Below are 18089 nucleotides of genomic sequence, written 5' to 3' on the forward strand. Positions count from 1 at the left end.
ATGGCCGAGCCATCAAACTGTTTATTAGGGTTCTATATTTTAGCCACTATGGTAGGGATGCAATTGATTTTAACCCCAGTCAAACAATGTGGACAAACTCTCTCTCCAAACTTCCACACTAACAAAAGAGTTTTCTATCACAACAGATTTAAAGTAGGTTTTACTATCTACACACATTGGTTGTTAAGTTGACTAATAGGACCCAGTTCTTTAATGTAATCAACGTTTTACTAACCAACTATACTTTTGGACTGCTTTTTTGCAAAGTACATTAGGAAAAATATCTTTAAACCATTAGGCACATATTTTCTATTAAGTTAACTTTTTGAAATTGATTACCTGGCACAGAAAATGCATTAATTGTAGTGACCACTAGGAGAAAGAATAACACTAAGTCTGTATTTCATCATGCCATTGTATGTAATCAATTCGTTGTAAAGATAGATAGTAAGTAGATGTATAGTAAAGAATCGTAGTCATCATGAAAAAATTATAAAATTTGATTTTGGAGCATCCCTCATAAAAAAAATTAGCATTTAACAGTTAATATTTTTGTATGCAAATTTTTTCTCAAAAAGTCAGTACTGCAATATATCATTCATTAAACAGTTTTAGTTTCTTTTTTTATAACAATTTAGTTAGACCACTCAGTTTCTGTAAGCTAATAAATAAAAGGCAATAATTGCTTTATAATAATTTTGAAGTTATTTTCTGAAACAATTTTAATTTACAGCATTTTTTTTCAAAGAAAATAATTGTATTATTTGCAAGCAGCTTCTTAAACTTATTGAATCATATAATTCAGATTTAAATGTTAGTTTTAGTACTGTCTACCAAAAGCTTCTTATAATAGCAGAAAAGTACAATATTCTAAAATTTTTAATACCACCTAATTTTTTGTTGCACCCTTATAAATTTTAAACTATTCATTTTTAGTAATATTACAATTAATGCAGACATTTATTTTTTTCATATAAAGACCAACTTAAAATATTTTTTATTTAATTAAATTTGAGGTTATCTTTTGGATACTGTCATTAACTTTTTTTATTTTATTATATGCAAAGTTATTTCTGTCTTGACAAATTAAATCCTTCCCTTTGCTTAACTAACATAGAGTTGAGAATGGTTAGCGTATAGTTATAATTTGGTGCAAAAGCGCAATATCCAGAAATTTTTGCTATTTGTAATCAAAATAACTTCGTTGGAAGAGGGAAAACTTGTCAATTAATTTTCTAGAGGGTGCAACATTGGATCGGTTAATATCTTGGTGCTTATTTTTCACCAGTATAAGGGAGAAAAGTATAGCAGAAAATTATTTTAATTATAATTTAAATAGTAATATAAAATTAGTAGGCATATTTTAAAAATATAATTAATTTTATTTAAAAAATATCAAAACTTAACAAACATAATAATACTTTACATCTTAGGATTTTTAGCTTCTATTTCTTTCAGAGTTCCTAAAATAGGTATTTGACTCATCTTTTCTTCACTTAATAATGACCAGATTATGCAACTAGGTTTAGGCAAGCGTGGTTCACAACGTATGATTCTGGTTGGGGTCACAATAATATCAACCGGAACATCATGAAGTCCAAATAGATGATCAGGCAAATCCAATACTTGACAGTCATGAACTGTTGAAATAACAACTGTTTCTGAGTTAACAGCTCCCATTGTAGCCATCATAGCAAATTCCATGTCAGCAAATCCTTCCCCTTTACCAATTCGTCTACCTTAAAAAACAAAACAAAAAACATTGAGACAATAGCTTTAATTTATTTTGCAAGTCATTTATTCAAAGAACTATTAAATTTGTTGTAAGTAACCAAATCTATAAGATTTATCATCAAATCTATGCCATTTCTTATTTAATATAGACTGCACATAATTAAACAATATGTTTTTTTTTCCTTATCAGTTTTAAACTTATAAATATAAAAATATACAGTTGCGACACATTGAAGAAAAAGTAGCGAAATATATTACAGGGTGCGTAGCCAGATTTTTCCAAAAAAAAAAAAAAATCACATTTTAAGCACTCAAAAAATATTTTTAATCACTTTCCAAAAAAAAAAAAATAATAATTAGGATCTGTGCAGTAATCAAAATTATTATTTTTCTATCGTTTAATCATGATAAAATAACTAGTTTCTTAATCATGATAAAATAACTAGTTTCTGATAAAATATTGCAGAGAAAAACAACTCTTTTTAAAAGATAGAAAATTAAGCACTTTTTACAAACCCTGAATAAAAAAAAGCATCTTTAAGGGCTTTTAAAAAAGGTAAATAAAAAATAAGCATCTTTAAGCACTTTTTAAAAACGCTAATGATTGTGTTTTATACGGGTATGTATAAAACCTTTTTTTTTTGTTTGGTTTTGCAGCTAAGTTTTAGTAAAAACTTAACAGCAGAATGTAAAATAATAAGGACATAGTTAATTTTTAAACTATCAAAATGAAATAAAACCAATATTTATACAGGTTCATAATCTGAATTTTTAGTGACATATGATAAGGAGTGTTTTTATTCATTAAGTGGAAAAAATGGGGATGTTAAATAAATAATTTAAAATTGATATTGTAGTATATTGTCACTATTGTCATCCATTGTATGTCACTAGTTTTTAAAAAATAAAAATTAACATTTAAATCTTTACTAATCAATCATCATCAAGGTTGGCAAATTTCTGCCAAAGTGGCTAAAGCCACTGGTAGAAACCGGTTAAAACCGGCAAGGCAGACACCTTTTTCTGCCACATTTGTGGCAGAAAATCACATAAAAGTAAGTACTGAGATTGACATACAATGGATAATTCATAGAAAAAACAATTAAATGTTAAACAAAGTACAATTTATTTACAAAATTATCACCATTCAAAATCAAATATTACATTGTTTGCACTCTGCAGTAATCTATAACAAAAGACAAGTTTTGATGCAGTTTCTAAACCTAAACAATTTCTCAATTTGCCTATGCACGAACGAGAAATTTGAGAAGATTCTCTCAAGTCCAGCAGAACTAGCAGGCATTGCCATCAAGGAACAAGCAAGATTTGTGAAACTTTCATCTATTGCATATTTTTTAAAACTGGACCACCATGTAGCAGCTGGGTTAGCTGTCGAAATTTGATAGGAAAAATAAGTTTCAGGAAATGGGCCCGATTTGTCTTACATAAATATTTGATATACTGCACTCTTTATAATTAATATAAACAAAATAATATACCGTAAACCGGGGCGAGTCTACCCATTTTAGTTTTATTTAATTTTCACTATTTTAAATTGCAAATAAAATTTTTTTTACCGACGGAGGACTTAGTTCAGACTCTATGGAAGATGGCGCTGTAGTAGTTTGATCCGTTTTTATTTATTTGGTGTCTTTTTAACAGACCTGTTCAAACGTCTTTTGAGAGATTTGTATTGAAAATCAGCAAACTTTTAGTTGGTGCTCCGTAAGTATATTATTATTATTACTATTTTCACTTTGGTTAAATGATAAACTTATCTAAGACTAAGATTACATTAATTTTATATGAAAAAAAAAAAACAAAAAGAATAAGTTTTGCTGTTGTAAACAAAAAGTCAGAATTCGCGGGGCGAGTCTACCCATTCGTATTTAGTTTTAATAAAGCATAATAATATAATTTAGAACTTTGTTTATAATAAAATTAAGTTATTTTAAGCGAATTTGAGTATATTATTTTAATTCTGCATTGATAAATTTATCATTAATAAGAAAATTTATAGGTTAAATATAAATGTAAATATAAAATATGTTTATTTTACCTATTTTTTCAATTTTTATATTAAAAAATTAACTTTTTTTATTTAATGCAAGTTAAATAAATTATTATTTATAAATTATTATTACCTCCCAAAAGAATGGGAAAAGGATTTTTCATGATTCCCAATGTTTGAATTTCGATTTTGTTAATAATCTTTAATTATTATTATTTATTAATTATTTAATTGTAAATTTATATTAATTTTAATTTATTTTTATCAACAATAATCAGAAAAATTTTTTATTTTATAATGTTAATGATTATAAAAACAAAACTGTGATCAAAATGTGATAATCGATCAAATACTCAATTTGTGTTATTTTATGAATAAAAAAATGGAATATATAATAAAGTTGTGAATTTTACTTCATAAATATCCTATATAGTAACTAAAATAACAATTTAATAGTAAAATTTGATTATTTACAATGTTAAAATTCATTTTAGTGGAATGGGTAGACTCGCCCCTTACGAGAGATTTGTCAGCAGTTCTGTAAAAATATACAGTAACAGCGTAACTGTTAATATTTTCTAAAATCGATTTCACAGCTTTAAAGAGGGATAAATAGCGATTCCAAAACACCTATTAAAAGCCTTATTTCTTTAATATTTACAAAAGTTTGACCACTTGAAAGTTGACAAACTGAAAAAATGGGTAGACTCGCCCCGGTTTACGGTATATTTACAAATAATGAATTAAAAAGTTTGTTACAGTTATATGGAGTTACATTTTTCAGTTTACTTAAACAAAATGTCATTAAGCAATTCATATTTTTAGTTTCTGCCAGTTTTGGCCGGTTATAACCAGTTTCTGCCACTGGCATGGCAAAAACCAGTTTCTGCCTGCAAAAAGCCAACCCTGATCATCATTGGTACATTATAGGTTAATACCAATAGGAAAGTATTAAATAGGTGTAAAGGTAGATGTCATTTTTAAACAGAAAGTATAGTTACCACAAGGTGAGACTGCTACTGAACCTAATATTACAATATCAATTTTGATTTTACTATTCAGGCCGATTCTGGAGCTGTAATTTCTTACTCCCTAAAATAAAATAAAAAAAAGTTAATGAATAATAAAATATGTAATTACAACAATTTGCAGTAAAAACTTTTTTCAGAATAGAAATTCAAACAGAATGCAAAAAATGAAATAGGTAATCAAAGGAAAAATTGCACTTAAAATCAACAAACAAAATATTTTAATTGATGCTAGAAATGACATATAAAATAGACAAAAACGTTGATGTTAAAAGGTCAGTTTCTTTCCTTAAAAAAAAGTTTTATGAAGACTTAAAAATAAGAAAATAGAATTTTCTTATACCACTTACTTTACTATCTTAGTACATTTTATATTTCTGATAGACTACTGATGTTTGGTATTGATTACTGCAGTTTTAATATAATATATGCTGTCAATAAATCTAAAAATGATTAAAATGTAGTTTTAACAAATACAAGATAACATTCAGAGTATAATACTTATACTCAGAATGTAGTGGCATCGCAGAGTTATCAGAATTAATCAAATAATACTAAAGCGAACAGATAATATAAGCTATGTGATGTGGTTATTGAAATAAAATATAAATATTATAAATTATATCGGATGATGATCAGATTAATTTAAAGAAACATTTGATGTACGTTGTTAGGAAATTTTATAGCTCTTTAAAGATGAATCTTATTCAAATGAAGAGTTCTTAAAAAATGGAGGATAATGCGTTACCATAATCCTTCCTTCCAGATGGATTAACTACGGGTCTAATAGGTCAGTGCTATTTTACTTTCACAAGGGATGACAATGTACTAGAGTTCAACATCATTTTATTTTATTACTTTCTTAAGAATCAGATGTCATCGGGTATAAAGAGGTGATCAGAAAAATTTTCAAAAAAAAAAAAAAAAAAAAAAAAAAAGATAATAAATTTAAAAAAATGGCCATTGGGAGGAAATTTTTGCAGAGCAAACATATCCTCTTGTAGCCAAATTGGGTGAGAAATGAAAGCATCTGAACGTTAATATAAACCCTACACATGCTCCTATGGTGAAGAAATGAGATCGCCTAGAGGAAAAAGATCGCCTAGAGAAAAAAGCATTTCGAGACTGTGTGTCTAAGTTTTTAAAAAAAATTTTAATTCAGAAAAGAATGAAAGTATTAATTGATTTCTACCTTATATTTTAAATTTACTAGAAGGTTTTTCCAAAAATATTCAAATAAATATGTATACACAGTGGAAGACCGATGCTAGAAATACAGTCAAGAAATCTTAGCTGAAAAAATAACCTTTACAGGTAAAATATATATTTAACAAGTGATGCTAAGAAAGCATGTGGGCGAGAGGTAACCCTTTATGGGTTACAGTTAAACAAAAAGTTCATATTAAAAAAATAGATCAATTTAAAGGTGGAAATGCCACAGCTGTTAAGAGAACCAAAACTAAAATAACCATACTCATTTGTTTAAGAAATTATAAACATGAATAATAAACAACAAAATTGAGTTAAAGCAGTTAAGATTAAAACGATTCAGTGCAAGTGTGATGTAGCAATATCATAAGCCATATATAAAAAAACATTATTTTTACAGTTTGTAAAAATAGAAATTAACTAGATTTTTCAATTAATAAGATGATGCTTAAAATTGAATGATATTACAGTTCTAGATGAATTCCTTACAAAAATAATTGTTCATTAAAAAATTTATAAAAGAATTATAAACCATTTAATAATTATATAAATAGGAAGATACTAAAATTTAGTAAACTATCAAGAAATTAGTAAATTAGGCACTATCAAGAACAAAAAATTTTTGTTTTGTTCCTATTTTTTTCAGTCAAATTAACTACATATTTAAAGTAAATAAAATTCGTACCTGACAAGAGACACAATTAAAAGTTGAACAATATTTTGGAAAAATCAATTATTATTAATTTTTACCTCATGATTTGCCATGGTTCAAAATATTCTTTTTATTTTGAAATAAAAAAAAATGCACACTTAAAAATAAATATAACAAATGTTAGAATTATAATAATTTTCATAAGACGTTCATTTTGCTACTACAAAGTCTATAAATAAGATTTTCATTAATAACCAACAAAACTTTAAAAAACATGCAAATATAAGCCATTTTGTGATAAAGTAAAAATGTTTAAGTAAATGGATAGCGATAATCAACTTTAATATTTTAACCCTTTGATGCAGATGGGGACACTGTTGTCTCTTTTCTAATTTTTTTATTCTTATGACAATCTAATTACAAGTAAAGATATATTTTGGTACTTTTAAATTATAAAAAACAGTTTAATAGTTACTAAAAAGAATCTGTTAGATTATCGGAAAATTACATTTATACTAAAATATAAAAGCTCCCAAAAAAGTAGTTTGAAATTTTGTTTTCATTCACACTTGAAAATGTATCAATAATAAATTTTTTAAATTGAAGAAATTTAATGATGAATAACTGTTTCTCTTAGATCTAAATAACAACATATAAGTGCATATTTGAAAAAGAACTGTGTTTGGAGGGTTTTACTTTAAACGCAGAAAAAGACACCTGTGTTTCATGCTATATTTTGTAATCACAAATTATTAAAATGTTAAATATAACATTTTCTCTTATTTTGATCTAAATTAATGCAAGAAATAAACGAAAAAAAGTATGAAAAATATATTTAATAAAAAGTCTGCATCAAAGAGATAAAATGATTCATATAAATGATAAAGAAAAATTAACTGATCTGTAAAAAATTATTTTTTGATAAATAAGGAATTAATTTTTTTATACTATGTTTTTTAAAATCTTAAAAATAAATTGCAAAAGAAGATGAAAATTTATAAGGAAGCATTCTTTCATATGGGTGAAAAGTTATAAAAATTTGAAGACAACAAATAAAATTAAGTTATAATAATCAAATATAAACGTGAAACAACATGGTAGTTTTTTTGATTGATTACCTCTGATGTTGAACAAACTTGCAATATTTGTTTAGATGCATTAGGTGGTGGATTGATTTTATTCAGAAGTCCATTTCTTAAACGAGGGGTCGGAACCAACAAAGTTTTGTTATCCTAAAAGAAAATTTGTTTTTTTAAATGTGCATACATTAAGTAAGGAGGTTAAAAGGATGTTTCCAATGTGAAAGTTATTTTTATAGAACATTAATTTTCTTTTTTAGTTCCACTTGTTTATTGAACCATGCTCATATTTAATCACTTAGAAAGGTTATAAAATGATAAAACCTTAAATAAATTGAACCTTTTACATAAAAAAAAAAAAAAAAACGTATGAGTCAGAAAATACATTATGAACTAGAGATGTGCCTGGTCCTAAAATTTTGAGGAGTCTAGGTACCCTAAGAAAATTAAATCTTTTATCTGAACAATTTTGGGCATAGGCTAAATTTTTTTGTTGTTACCTGGCCATTTACAATACCCAGCAAAATTTGGATTTATTATCCACCCCTGAATCATAATATTTATGCAAAATATAAAAATCTTATAATTTTTCACTTAAAATTTTTTTTACAATTATGAAAGGAAAATTTATTGTGCACCTATATCAATAGAAGCATGTGTTTTTATTTTTTAATTTTGCAATCATACTTTCTTACAGTTATCATAGAATATCAATCATTGTGATTTTATTAATTTAAAAAAAAATATTATTGTAATTCCTTATTTCTAACTTTGTATTTATTTAACTTTCATATTAATTTAGTTAAATCAATTTTCAGCAATAGATTTCTGAAATTTTACGTCCTTCTCCTAAACGAACACTTCTCTTAAGCAAACATATTTCCCTGTACCCAAGATGCCCATTTTACTAAGGTTTGCCTTAATTAAAATTCTGCTCAAAAGTTAAATATGTTGGCTCTAAACAGTTATATGAACATGATTATTAAGAAACTGATGGAATACATGAATTTCCAAAATTACATATACAAATAATTTTAGGTTTACTATGATCCTGAATATGGTTGTGTAGAATATAATTGAGTGTTACTGTGCAATGGATATCAGAGTTGCCAATTTATGATGTTAAAATTGTTTAATATGCTTAGTTGAATTTCACAAAAAACAAGTTATAATGACATAACTAAAAGCATGAAATCACGATAAGAATTTGTGTGAAAGCTCTATAACAAGTGCTGAAAGTAAAATTTTACATACATCACTATAAAATTACTTACAGTTAAAGTTAAGAATCGTATATGTTTCTGAGGAGTGTCAGGATTTACTTTTACAACATGAGCTTGTTGATATTCTTTCAGCTGCTTCACTTTGTTGCATGCTTCTTCTGCCCCCTAGAAGAAAGAATAAATAACTTCTTCTATTAAAAATTAATAACATGCCTAACACATATGAAGACTAAATTTTAATCTTGCTTTTTTAAAATTTTAATTATATGAATTTTTAAATCTGTTCTTATAAGGAATATTACATAAAAAAAAATACTTTAAGAAATATAGGTTTATTTAAGTATGAATTAACACTAAATACAAGATGACATTGGTGAATTTGCCTGTGGAAATTGTATTTTGGCAAGAAATTAAATTGGTTTTATTCAGCTAGTCTCAACTGCAAAGAATCCTTATTCCCACATGGAATGATGGTTGTTGAAGACAAAATACAATATGGTGGTTGGCGGTCCATTTGCCATGGATAATTGCACTTCAAGAAGAAGATCAGAGATACCCACATATGGTACCTCTGACACCAGTTAATCATTTATAAGCAAAATGGCGTTTTAAAGTTGAGCTAAGTTTCTCCACACAAGTTAGAATGTTAATTAACAAGAAGTTAATTAAATACAGTGCTGTATCGTACATCATAGTTGTTGAAATGGAATTCTTTCTTGTCTATGTCTTTTACTTAGGTAACTTAGATTTATTACTTGTTTGTGTATTTCATTGTAATCATGATATATTTCTGCTTTGTGTACCAGGCAAATTTGATGCATAATTAATTTGTTTATGTTCCATATGGCTTTGAGTCTGCCTTTTTGTTAAGAAATCGTTGTGAAAGAATATAGAATGTGAGATTTAAGAGAATTGATATTTGACGAGTTTCATTTTCTTTCTTTTTGGTTGAATTATAAACAATTTTCGATATTAAAAAACAGTTTTGGTATTTTTTACACTATTTAAAATTATTTACAGGAGTGCACCAAATACTTCATGCGTCTACCGGTAAATCTTGGTCCCTGGGGTAATTCCTCGTTAATGTTGTTTTCATCATTAAATTATCTCTTTATATATCATAATTAAACTATCCCTACATATTTATATCACTAGTAATTGTCATATTTATATTAATATCAACCACATGCATTGCACCAATAGAATTAACATATTCTTTCATTCTTCATTTTAGATTTATTTATTTTTGACTGATTTAAGATTTCTGATTGTGTAGTTTTGATTCAAAAGAAATAATTTTCGAACATGTTATATTGCGATGTCTAGCAGATGATATAAAATTTCTTACATCATCTAGACCTAGCAGGAGTAAGCTCCGAAATTCATAGAAAGATTAATATAAACACAGCTAGAATTAGAAATAATGACTTTTTGAAACTAGTTGCAAAATGTGAAAGAGAAACATAAGAAAAAAAACAAGATAATAAAACAAAAAAAAACATAAATCAAAGCCCAGGTGAACTGCCAGAGTAATTTAGTTGTGCAGGTGGATGCTATGAAGATATGTATACAACAGCTATGATTGATCATCAAAGCAAAATAATTTATTGCCATAATAGTAACCAATTCTTTTGCAAAATGTCATAATATTAACAGAAAATACAAAAAATGCAATAAAGAATATTACATAGTATATTATAATAAAACCTTTCATCTTGAAAAAGCCACCTAAGTAAGAGAAAGTAAAGTTCCTGGAAAGAGGAGAGGAAAATCTAAGCAAGCCAAAACAAGATAGAATATAGACAATTTTTAATGTTAATTATATTTTGTATGGACTTATTAATTTAAAGCTGTAAATCTATTCACAATAGATATGGAAGCCATAGATAATGCAAATAAAATGACCAAAGATTTGTTCAATGAAGTATATTTTTCATGCTGAATAAATTTATATTTTAAACCTGAAGTATCATGAAATTTACAACCTACACCTGCAGAAAATTACTGTCAGATAAATTTTGATTGCAGTTCTATGATAAATTTAAAAAGTATCTATTTATATTAAATGCGAGTGGTCAATAATTATCCCATCCCAAGGGTAATTTTTGGACAGTTGTTAATTATAATAATTTTATTTACAAGTGCTTCAATGATAAATATTTAATAAGATGGATATCACAATATGCTTACTCCATGCTAAAATTTGCAACATTTGTTTGATAGATTTTGTAAAATTTTAATGTTGTTTGTTGGCACTTTGGTGACAGTTTGCAAATAAATTTTGTAAAAAATTGATCTTATATGTATTCAAATAATAAAAATTTTGAAACACTTTTTTCAAATTTAAATTATTTCATAAAATGAAGATAAAAACGATATAGAACCAAGTTTTAAATAAAATAAAAACACATATCTAATGTTAATAATTTAATGATTGATGCAAACATTAAGTTTATACTTAAATTTTGCAAAAAAATGGGTTCTACATAAATACATCTAAATAATAATATTGAAACTATTTAAAATTTTTTTTTATAGAAAATAAACATGTGAAAAAAATTTTGCAACCAAATCAAACCTCTATCTTTTGGGGTATTTCTGCATCATGATTTGTGGCAGAATAATCGCCAAATTTTGGCAATTTCAGGGCAGCGTCCCACGAGAAACTAAAAAAATATCATAAAAATGGATCAACTCCAAAGGTATAGCCACCACTCCCAGGCAAACATCTGCATGATTTTTTTCCCTTCTTTTTTTAAAAAAAAAAACATCAAGTTTAAAATGTATTTGACAACTTGGTGATTGTAGTTGGTGTGACAGATCATGATACGGAAACACCTGTCCTTTAATCAAACATATTCGGACACAGGAAAATAAATTTAAAATTTAGTTAGGATGCTTTTTTGGTAGCATTACCTCGATTAACAAATGGGAAGTTTCGAGCCAATTTACTTATTTCTAGATAAATTCAAAAATTTGTAAGGAAAAAATTAGGAATTCTCACATTTTACTAACTTTGAAGTTTGGAATTCGATTGAAAACTGGTCTAGGAAAACGAGCTATATTATTTTCTTCCAAGTAAGACCATATTCGCTGCCTAACCGAATCTTTTGTAACATCACATTGCATGTTATTATTGGATTTATCACTAGGAATGAAATATCAATTAGACTTAATAGCTAAAAAATATGATAATCTTTAATAAAAATAAGACTGCCTTTAAACTGTCCTGTCAACCATTCATGCAACGTTTTCGATTGTTTGTTTCTGCATCCTTAAAAATATGCCAATTAAAACTTTTAATTTAGTTTTGTAATAGGTAAATACCAAAATTTAGCTTTATAATATAATTTAGCTTTATATATAGCTTTTAATTCGTAGTAATATAGTCATTGTTTTTCCTTTAATTAGAAACTAAAATTTTTAATAAAAATGACGCATAACGTTTTAGAAGGGCAAAAATGAACAGCAAAAATCTTAATTAACAAACAAACATTTTTGACAGCGGGTTTCCTGCGTGAAAATTATTTTTATCTTTCTTCAAATAATATCACTTCTAATTTATTATTTGACTGTTATTAATCTAATAAAATTCAATGCATATAGTGGAAAGCTTTTTCTAAGAACTTAATTATCACTATTGTTGTTTTATATGATGGAAGTAGTGCTCCAAAATGTGAAGTTTTTTTTTTCATTGTTTACCAAAGCTATTTATTGTTTCCTGACTTTTGTGTCAAGAATTGATTACAAGCCAATTAGATTTATCATTCTGATTAATCAACATATTCAACTTTTAATTCTGTGTGGGTATACGTTGCTATTTGTCAGAACTGCCCAGAGTTTATCTCGTGAAGGCTGTAGAATTTTGCTTCGTTACCGTGTGGTACCTTTCGAAGTGTATCAGCAGGAAAAATTTCAGGAAGATCAGGGGGTTCTCGAAATGCGTGCTTTATTGAGGGGCGAAGATTTTCCTGTTCCGGAAGAAAACCAATCTCGAAATCAAATGCGACCTGTGCTGCCTGAAAATTTTAATCCTTTTCGAGAATTTTGTATGGCGAGTATTCATTATCGAGCTACATACCTTATTTCCAACATGTATGCATCTTTGCGACAAGGTAAACACGTTCTATCGGCTGCTGAAAATTATTATTATGGATTCTTAGATGAACTAGTTCAGTATGTTACATCATTTATTGCTGTAAACAGGCGAAGTTAAATCACAAGTATCAAATCAGGTCTTCTTTGTTGCTGTTAATCTTAAATCAAACATTGCTTTCTTGCTTGTATATTTTTTTAAATTTTTCTTTCAGTGTCAAATTTATTTTGAAGGTGAAGAGCTTTGTAAAGGTATTGATGTGTATTTATATTTATAAAGCAGGATAAGGTTGGATTTAATAAGTTGTTACTTTAAAAATGTTTAAAAGTTTGTGCAGAATTTTGCATTAAATAAGCAGAGAAAAGGTAATTTTAATACATATTTGGTATTTAGTTTTGAGATTTGTTCAGTATGTTACATCATTTATTGCTGTAAACAGGGTAAAATAAATCACAAATATCAAACTAAACCTTCATTTGTTGCTGTAAATAGATTATTTCAGTAAATCTCAAATCCAACTTTTGCTTCCTTGCCTGTATATTTTTAAACTTCTCAGTGAGTGTAAAGTATTTTTTCAGAAGTTGAAGAGCTTTGGTAGGTACTGTTTAGATGTGTATATTTGTGTATTTATATTAATAAAGCAAAGTAAGAGTGTATTTAATAATTTGATGAGCTTTAGATATGTTTAAATGTGTATTCACATTTTTAGATGTATAATTAAGCAGATGTAAGGTAAATTTCAAACATATTTGATATTAAGTCTTGTGATTTCTGCACGTTCTGAACAGAAACTATTTAATCAAAAGTCTCAAATCAAATTTTGCTTATAATGTTGAATATTGATGATAATTTGAAGAGCATTGCTACTGGATTAGACTATTTATAAAGGCTTCTTTATATTTGTTGTTGTGATTTAATCATTTTTTTGTTAGAATTTGTTATTATGAATTAAGGTCTTGATATCTATATTAATCATCATATATTATCATGTAATGCAAGCTAATCTTAAAAGATATTCATGAAAGGTTTTTATATTTAAATATAAACAACTTTTTCTAAGAAAAAATTCTTATAATAATAATAATTATTGAAATTTGTTAATTTTCTTAAAACTGAATAGGATTTAAAAGTAATAAAACTTGTGTAGCAGATATTTTTTCTTTATGCAATTAAAGTACATTTACTTTATGGGATTCTAATTAATGTGTTTAGCAGCAAGTAGCAACAATGTGATCCATTGGCAGAAGTGTCAGGCACCAGGATTCCTTTTGTTCACTTTATGACATTTTTGACAGAATATAGTACAATTTCTAGAATATTTTAAATTTTTTATAGTCTCTGTTGAAGATAATATAAAATAATTATCCAACATCTTATTAAATAAAATTTTGTTGTACAATAAAAATAACTTAACATAAATTATAATCACTTTTAATTGTAGTTTTGAAAATAAAATTAATGGATTTTAGTGGTATTTTGACTACATATATAATTTTGATAAAGTAATCAAAATTCATAAGTTAGTGAATAATAGGGATATTTTTTTAATATTGTGATGTGAGTTGTTAATTTGTATGAGATTTAAAGTTTATTAAAATTAATAATCACTGTATATAAATATTATTTTTTATCATCTCTATTTTGTTTAAATATGTGCCCAGTGTAGAATGTAAAAAGATAGACATTTTGCGATATTTCAAGCCTACTATAATTAAAATTTTAGTATTATAATTTTTAATTGATGTGCATGTAATTAATTGATTATAACTGAAATGAATTAAAACCACTGTGTCAGCATTATTCAAATTCATATTTAAAGTCTTCTATGTTAGGAATTAGTTGGTTCCTTTGTATCAACTTTTTTGTTACTAACTTCTTGAGATAAAAAATGTGAACATCAAGTGAGCAAAGGAATATTACTAATTAAAATAAATGTCTTATAAATTTTAAGTACTACAAACAATTTTGGAACTAAAAACTATTTTAAATTGTTATTTTTCAGTATTATATATATTTGCTAGTCATTCTTGCTCAAGAGTTTTTTTGTAAATATGATGAGAAGCATATTGTTCAGACGAATGCTGATTTATTTTAAAATAATATGAATGATATTAGTTAATTATATCTATGCTACTATAGAGATCATTAAGTATTTTTAATTAACACTATTAATTTTAATGAAATCATTCATATTTTACATTATAAGTTTATAATTTATTTTTTAATTTTAACCCTACATTAGGCATAGAAAAATAGATAGGCATAGAAAACAAATTAATACTGTTTTTTTTTTTTTTTTTTTTAACATTTATTTATTGGTTAATTTGCAGAAGAAATTTCATTTTACAAAGTGGAATTTTTTTTCTGAGAGACAAAAACTATATAACTGTTTGAGATATAGGCTTAATACATAGGTTTCTCTTTGTTTTCTTTGGCAATATGACAGGCTTTGTTGTTTACGGTCCAGCTTTCCTCAGTATTGATTTGGCAGGTTTTGATAATCTTTATTTTCTCATTTAAATATTAATGTTTGAGTCTCAATGTGTATACTTTTTTTTGACATGGATTCTAAAAATATGTGATGAATGGTTGTTACAGAGTATCCTATGTAAGTTATTTTCAGGAATATATCTTAGGAATTTCAGAATTCAGCTAAAGAATAAACATTTTTTAAAGCATAGCAAATGTGAGTTCATACTTTTGTTTACTTTTTTTTCAATGAAAACAAAATTTGTTTAAAAAGATCCTTCTTGCAAAATTTAGTTTGAGTGTTTGTTTTTGTGTAATAAAAAAAATCAAGATGCATTTATATTCTTTATTCATTGTTACATATTCAGTAAGCACTACCAACAAAGAAACTAAGTTTACAATTTGTATTAATTTAAGATTCATCAAAAAGGAAAATTATTATGAAAGATTTATTTTGTTAATGGTATGTATTTTATTATTATTTTTTTTCATCTTCAAATCATGTCTCATTCTGTTAATATGTTAATCATTTCTTATTTTACATTAAAAATTTTTGTATTATGATGAAGCTCATTGCTCCAAAAAATGAATAATTTAATATTTTATGCATTTAGATTTTTGTGTAATCCGAATAGATTTTTTAGAGCATGAAGATATTGCTGTCATTTTATCATTGTTCTAATGTGCAATTATTTTACTAAGCAAAACAAATTTTAATTTCTTGCTCATTGCAAAAATTTTAAGGCAGTTAAGATTTTATAATGTGTAAGAATTATTTATTAAGAACTAGGTAGAATTTCCAGTACTGGCAAAAATATCTCATTCTGTTTAAAAGACAATTTTTTCTGTTATAGTAAGAGATTATACTTTGACAAAGGTATAAATACTTTACAAAATAAATCATTCGATTTTTTATATAATTAGTTTTTTGCGTAATCTAAATGATTTTGTTGGGAACTACACAAAGATACTGCTGTTATTTTCTCTTTGTTTGAATGTCCATTTATTTTACACTGTAAAATAAATTTAAAGTTTTATCTCTTGCAAAAATTTTGAAGCTGTCAATTTTTTGTGATAATTTTATAGTGTATAAAAATTATTTATTAAGAGCTAGGTAGAAGGCAAAATATTTTATGCTATGTATATTCAGAACAACTGTTAAAAGCATTTTCATGTTTTATTACACGTTAAATAAAATGTTCACAATTATATGTTTTACATTTATTTTATTTCCTTCAAATATCATTTAACTGATGATTATTATACTATTAGAAATAAATTTAAATGGGGCACATATCCAAAAGTTACTTTATGTAAAGAATTTTTCTAATATGTCTATCAATAGTAAAACAAAAAGTGTATATTTAGTTTGCCCCACTTGGAAAATAAAAAGTTATACTATGTTCAAATTATTAATAAAATTTTAGATTTTTTTTCGAGTTAATGATAATTAAGCTGTAGAAATCACGATTTAATTTGACGCAATATTAATGAATTTATTTTGTGGAAAGTAAAAAGGTATGAAAAAAACGCTTTAACTGTTTAATTTTTAAATATGTGTACACAAGTACAGTCTAATTTTGCTCTAGCAAATATCGATATTGCGAGATGTCTTTAAGTTTAAAAAGTTTGTGATCTGTTTTGCATCTAAGATGTTTGCGAAAATAATGGAATATAGATCTCTAAAAAAAAATAAAACTTTGCAAAAAATTCATTATTAATTTTGTTATAATTTTTTTATATACCTTATAAATGATCTAACTATATTTTTAAATACATTATGTACCCAAAATTAAGTCTACAGCTCAGGGCTACTATTGAACCCCGTGGCAGAATCACAGCAACATTGTCGCAGAACGTTACTGAGTTCTTGCAGAATGATTTTTCTTTTGAAAAGTAAAAAAAAATAAATATTTTTCTTTTCTGCAGAAATTTAAGCGTAATATTTGAATCATGCATTTAGATAACCACTTTTTGACGTTCTCAATTTACGACGATATTTACGATAGTAAAACGATATAATGTTTCGGTGATATTGATTTTCACGTAGATTTTAAAAATCCCGATATATTTCAAAGAATATGGAAAATTCGAATCGTGCATTTGAGTATTTACTTTTTAAGGCAATAATTCTATCGAATGTTTGGCAGTTGATTTCTCCATAGTTTTTAAATCCGATATTATTTATTACAACAACGTAATCTCAAAACGAAACACTCATTTGAGGAGCCCGATTCGCGTGACTTCGTCGTCTATCTTTATTTCAGCAATTACTACTGCGAACTTAATGATTTTTAATTATATATTTTATTGTGATAATTATTTACAGAATGCGAAGAAGGAAATAATTCGTGTGTCCGCTCCCCCACAAAGTGCGAGAATATCACCCATAATATTAGAATAAAAAAAATTATTGCATGTTTTATTAAAAAAATTATATAGTTTTACAGCGCTTTTGTTATTTTAAATTTGTAACATATATGTTTGTTATTATTAAAAGTATCTATCAGAATGATACTAGTGATGGAGAGTTTTGTCTCAGATTGCTCGAAAAAACTCTGCCACAGGGCTATTAAATCGATGAAATT

At 26.1% G+C, this 18089-nt stretch overlaps 1 protein-coding gene across 1 annotated transcript; it reads right to left on the reverse strand.

Annotated features, from left to right (window-relative positions):
- Positions 1 to 1361: 1361 nt before the first annotated feature.
- lost (methenyltetrahydrofolate synthase domain-containing protein lost) lies at positions 1362 to 12187 on the reverse strand. The gene is made up of 5 exons (XM_016068950.4): positions 11952 to 12187; positions 8988 to 9101; positions 7753 to 7866; positions 4747 to 4837; positions 1362 to 1739 (listed from the first exon to the last, which is right to left on the reverse strand). Exons 1-5 carry the CDS (start codon positions 12063 to 12065, stop codon positions 1423 to 1425), a joined length of 750 nt encoding a protein of 249 aa, XP_015924436.3. The 5' UTR covers positions 12066 to 12187; the 3' UTR covers positions 1362 to 1422.
- Positions 12188 to 18089: the final 5902 nt, after the last annotated feature.

This window comes from Parasteatoda tepidariorum, chromosome 4, assembly GCF_982258835.1.
Source record: "Parasteatoda tepidariorum strain Cologne lab strain chromosome 4, Ptep-v5.0, whole genome shotgun sequence".
NCBI lineage: Eukaryota > Metazoa > Arthropoda > Arachnida > Araneae > Theridiidae > Parasteatoda > Parasteatoda tepidariorum.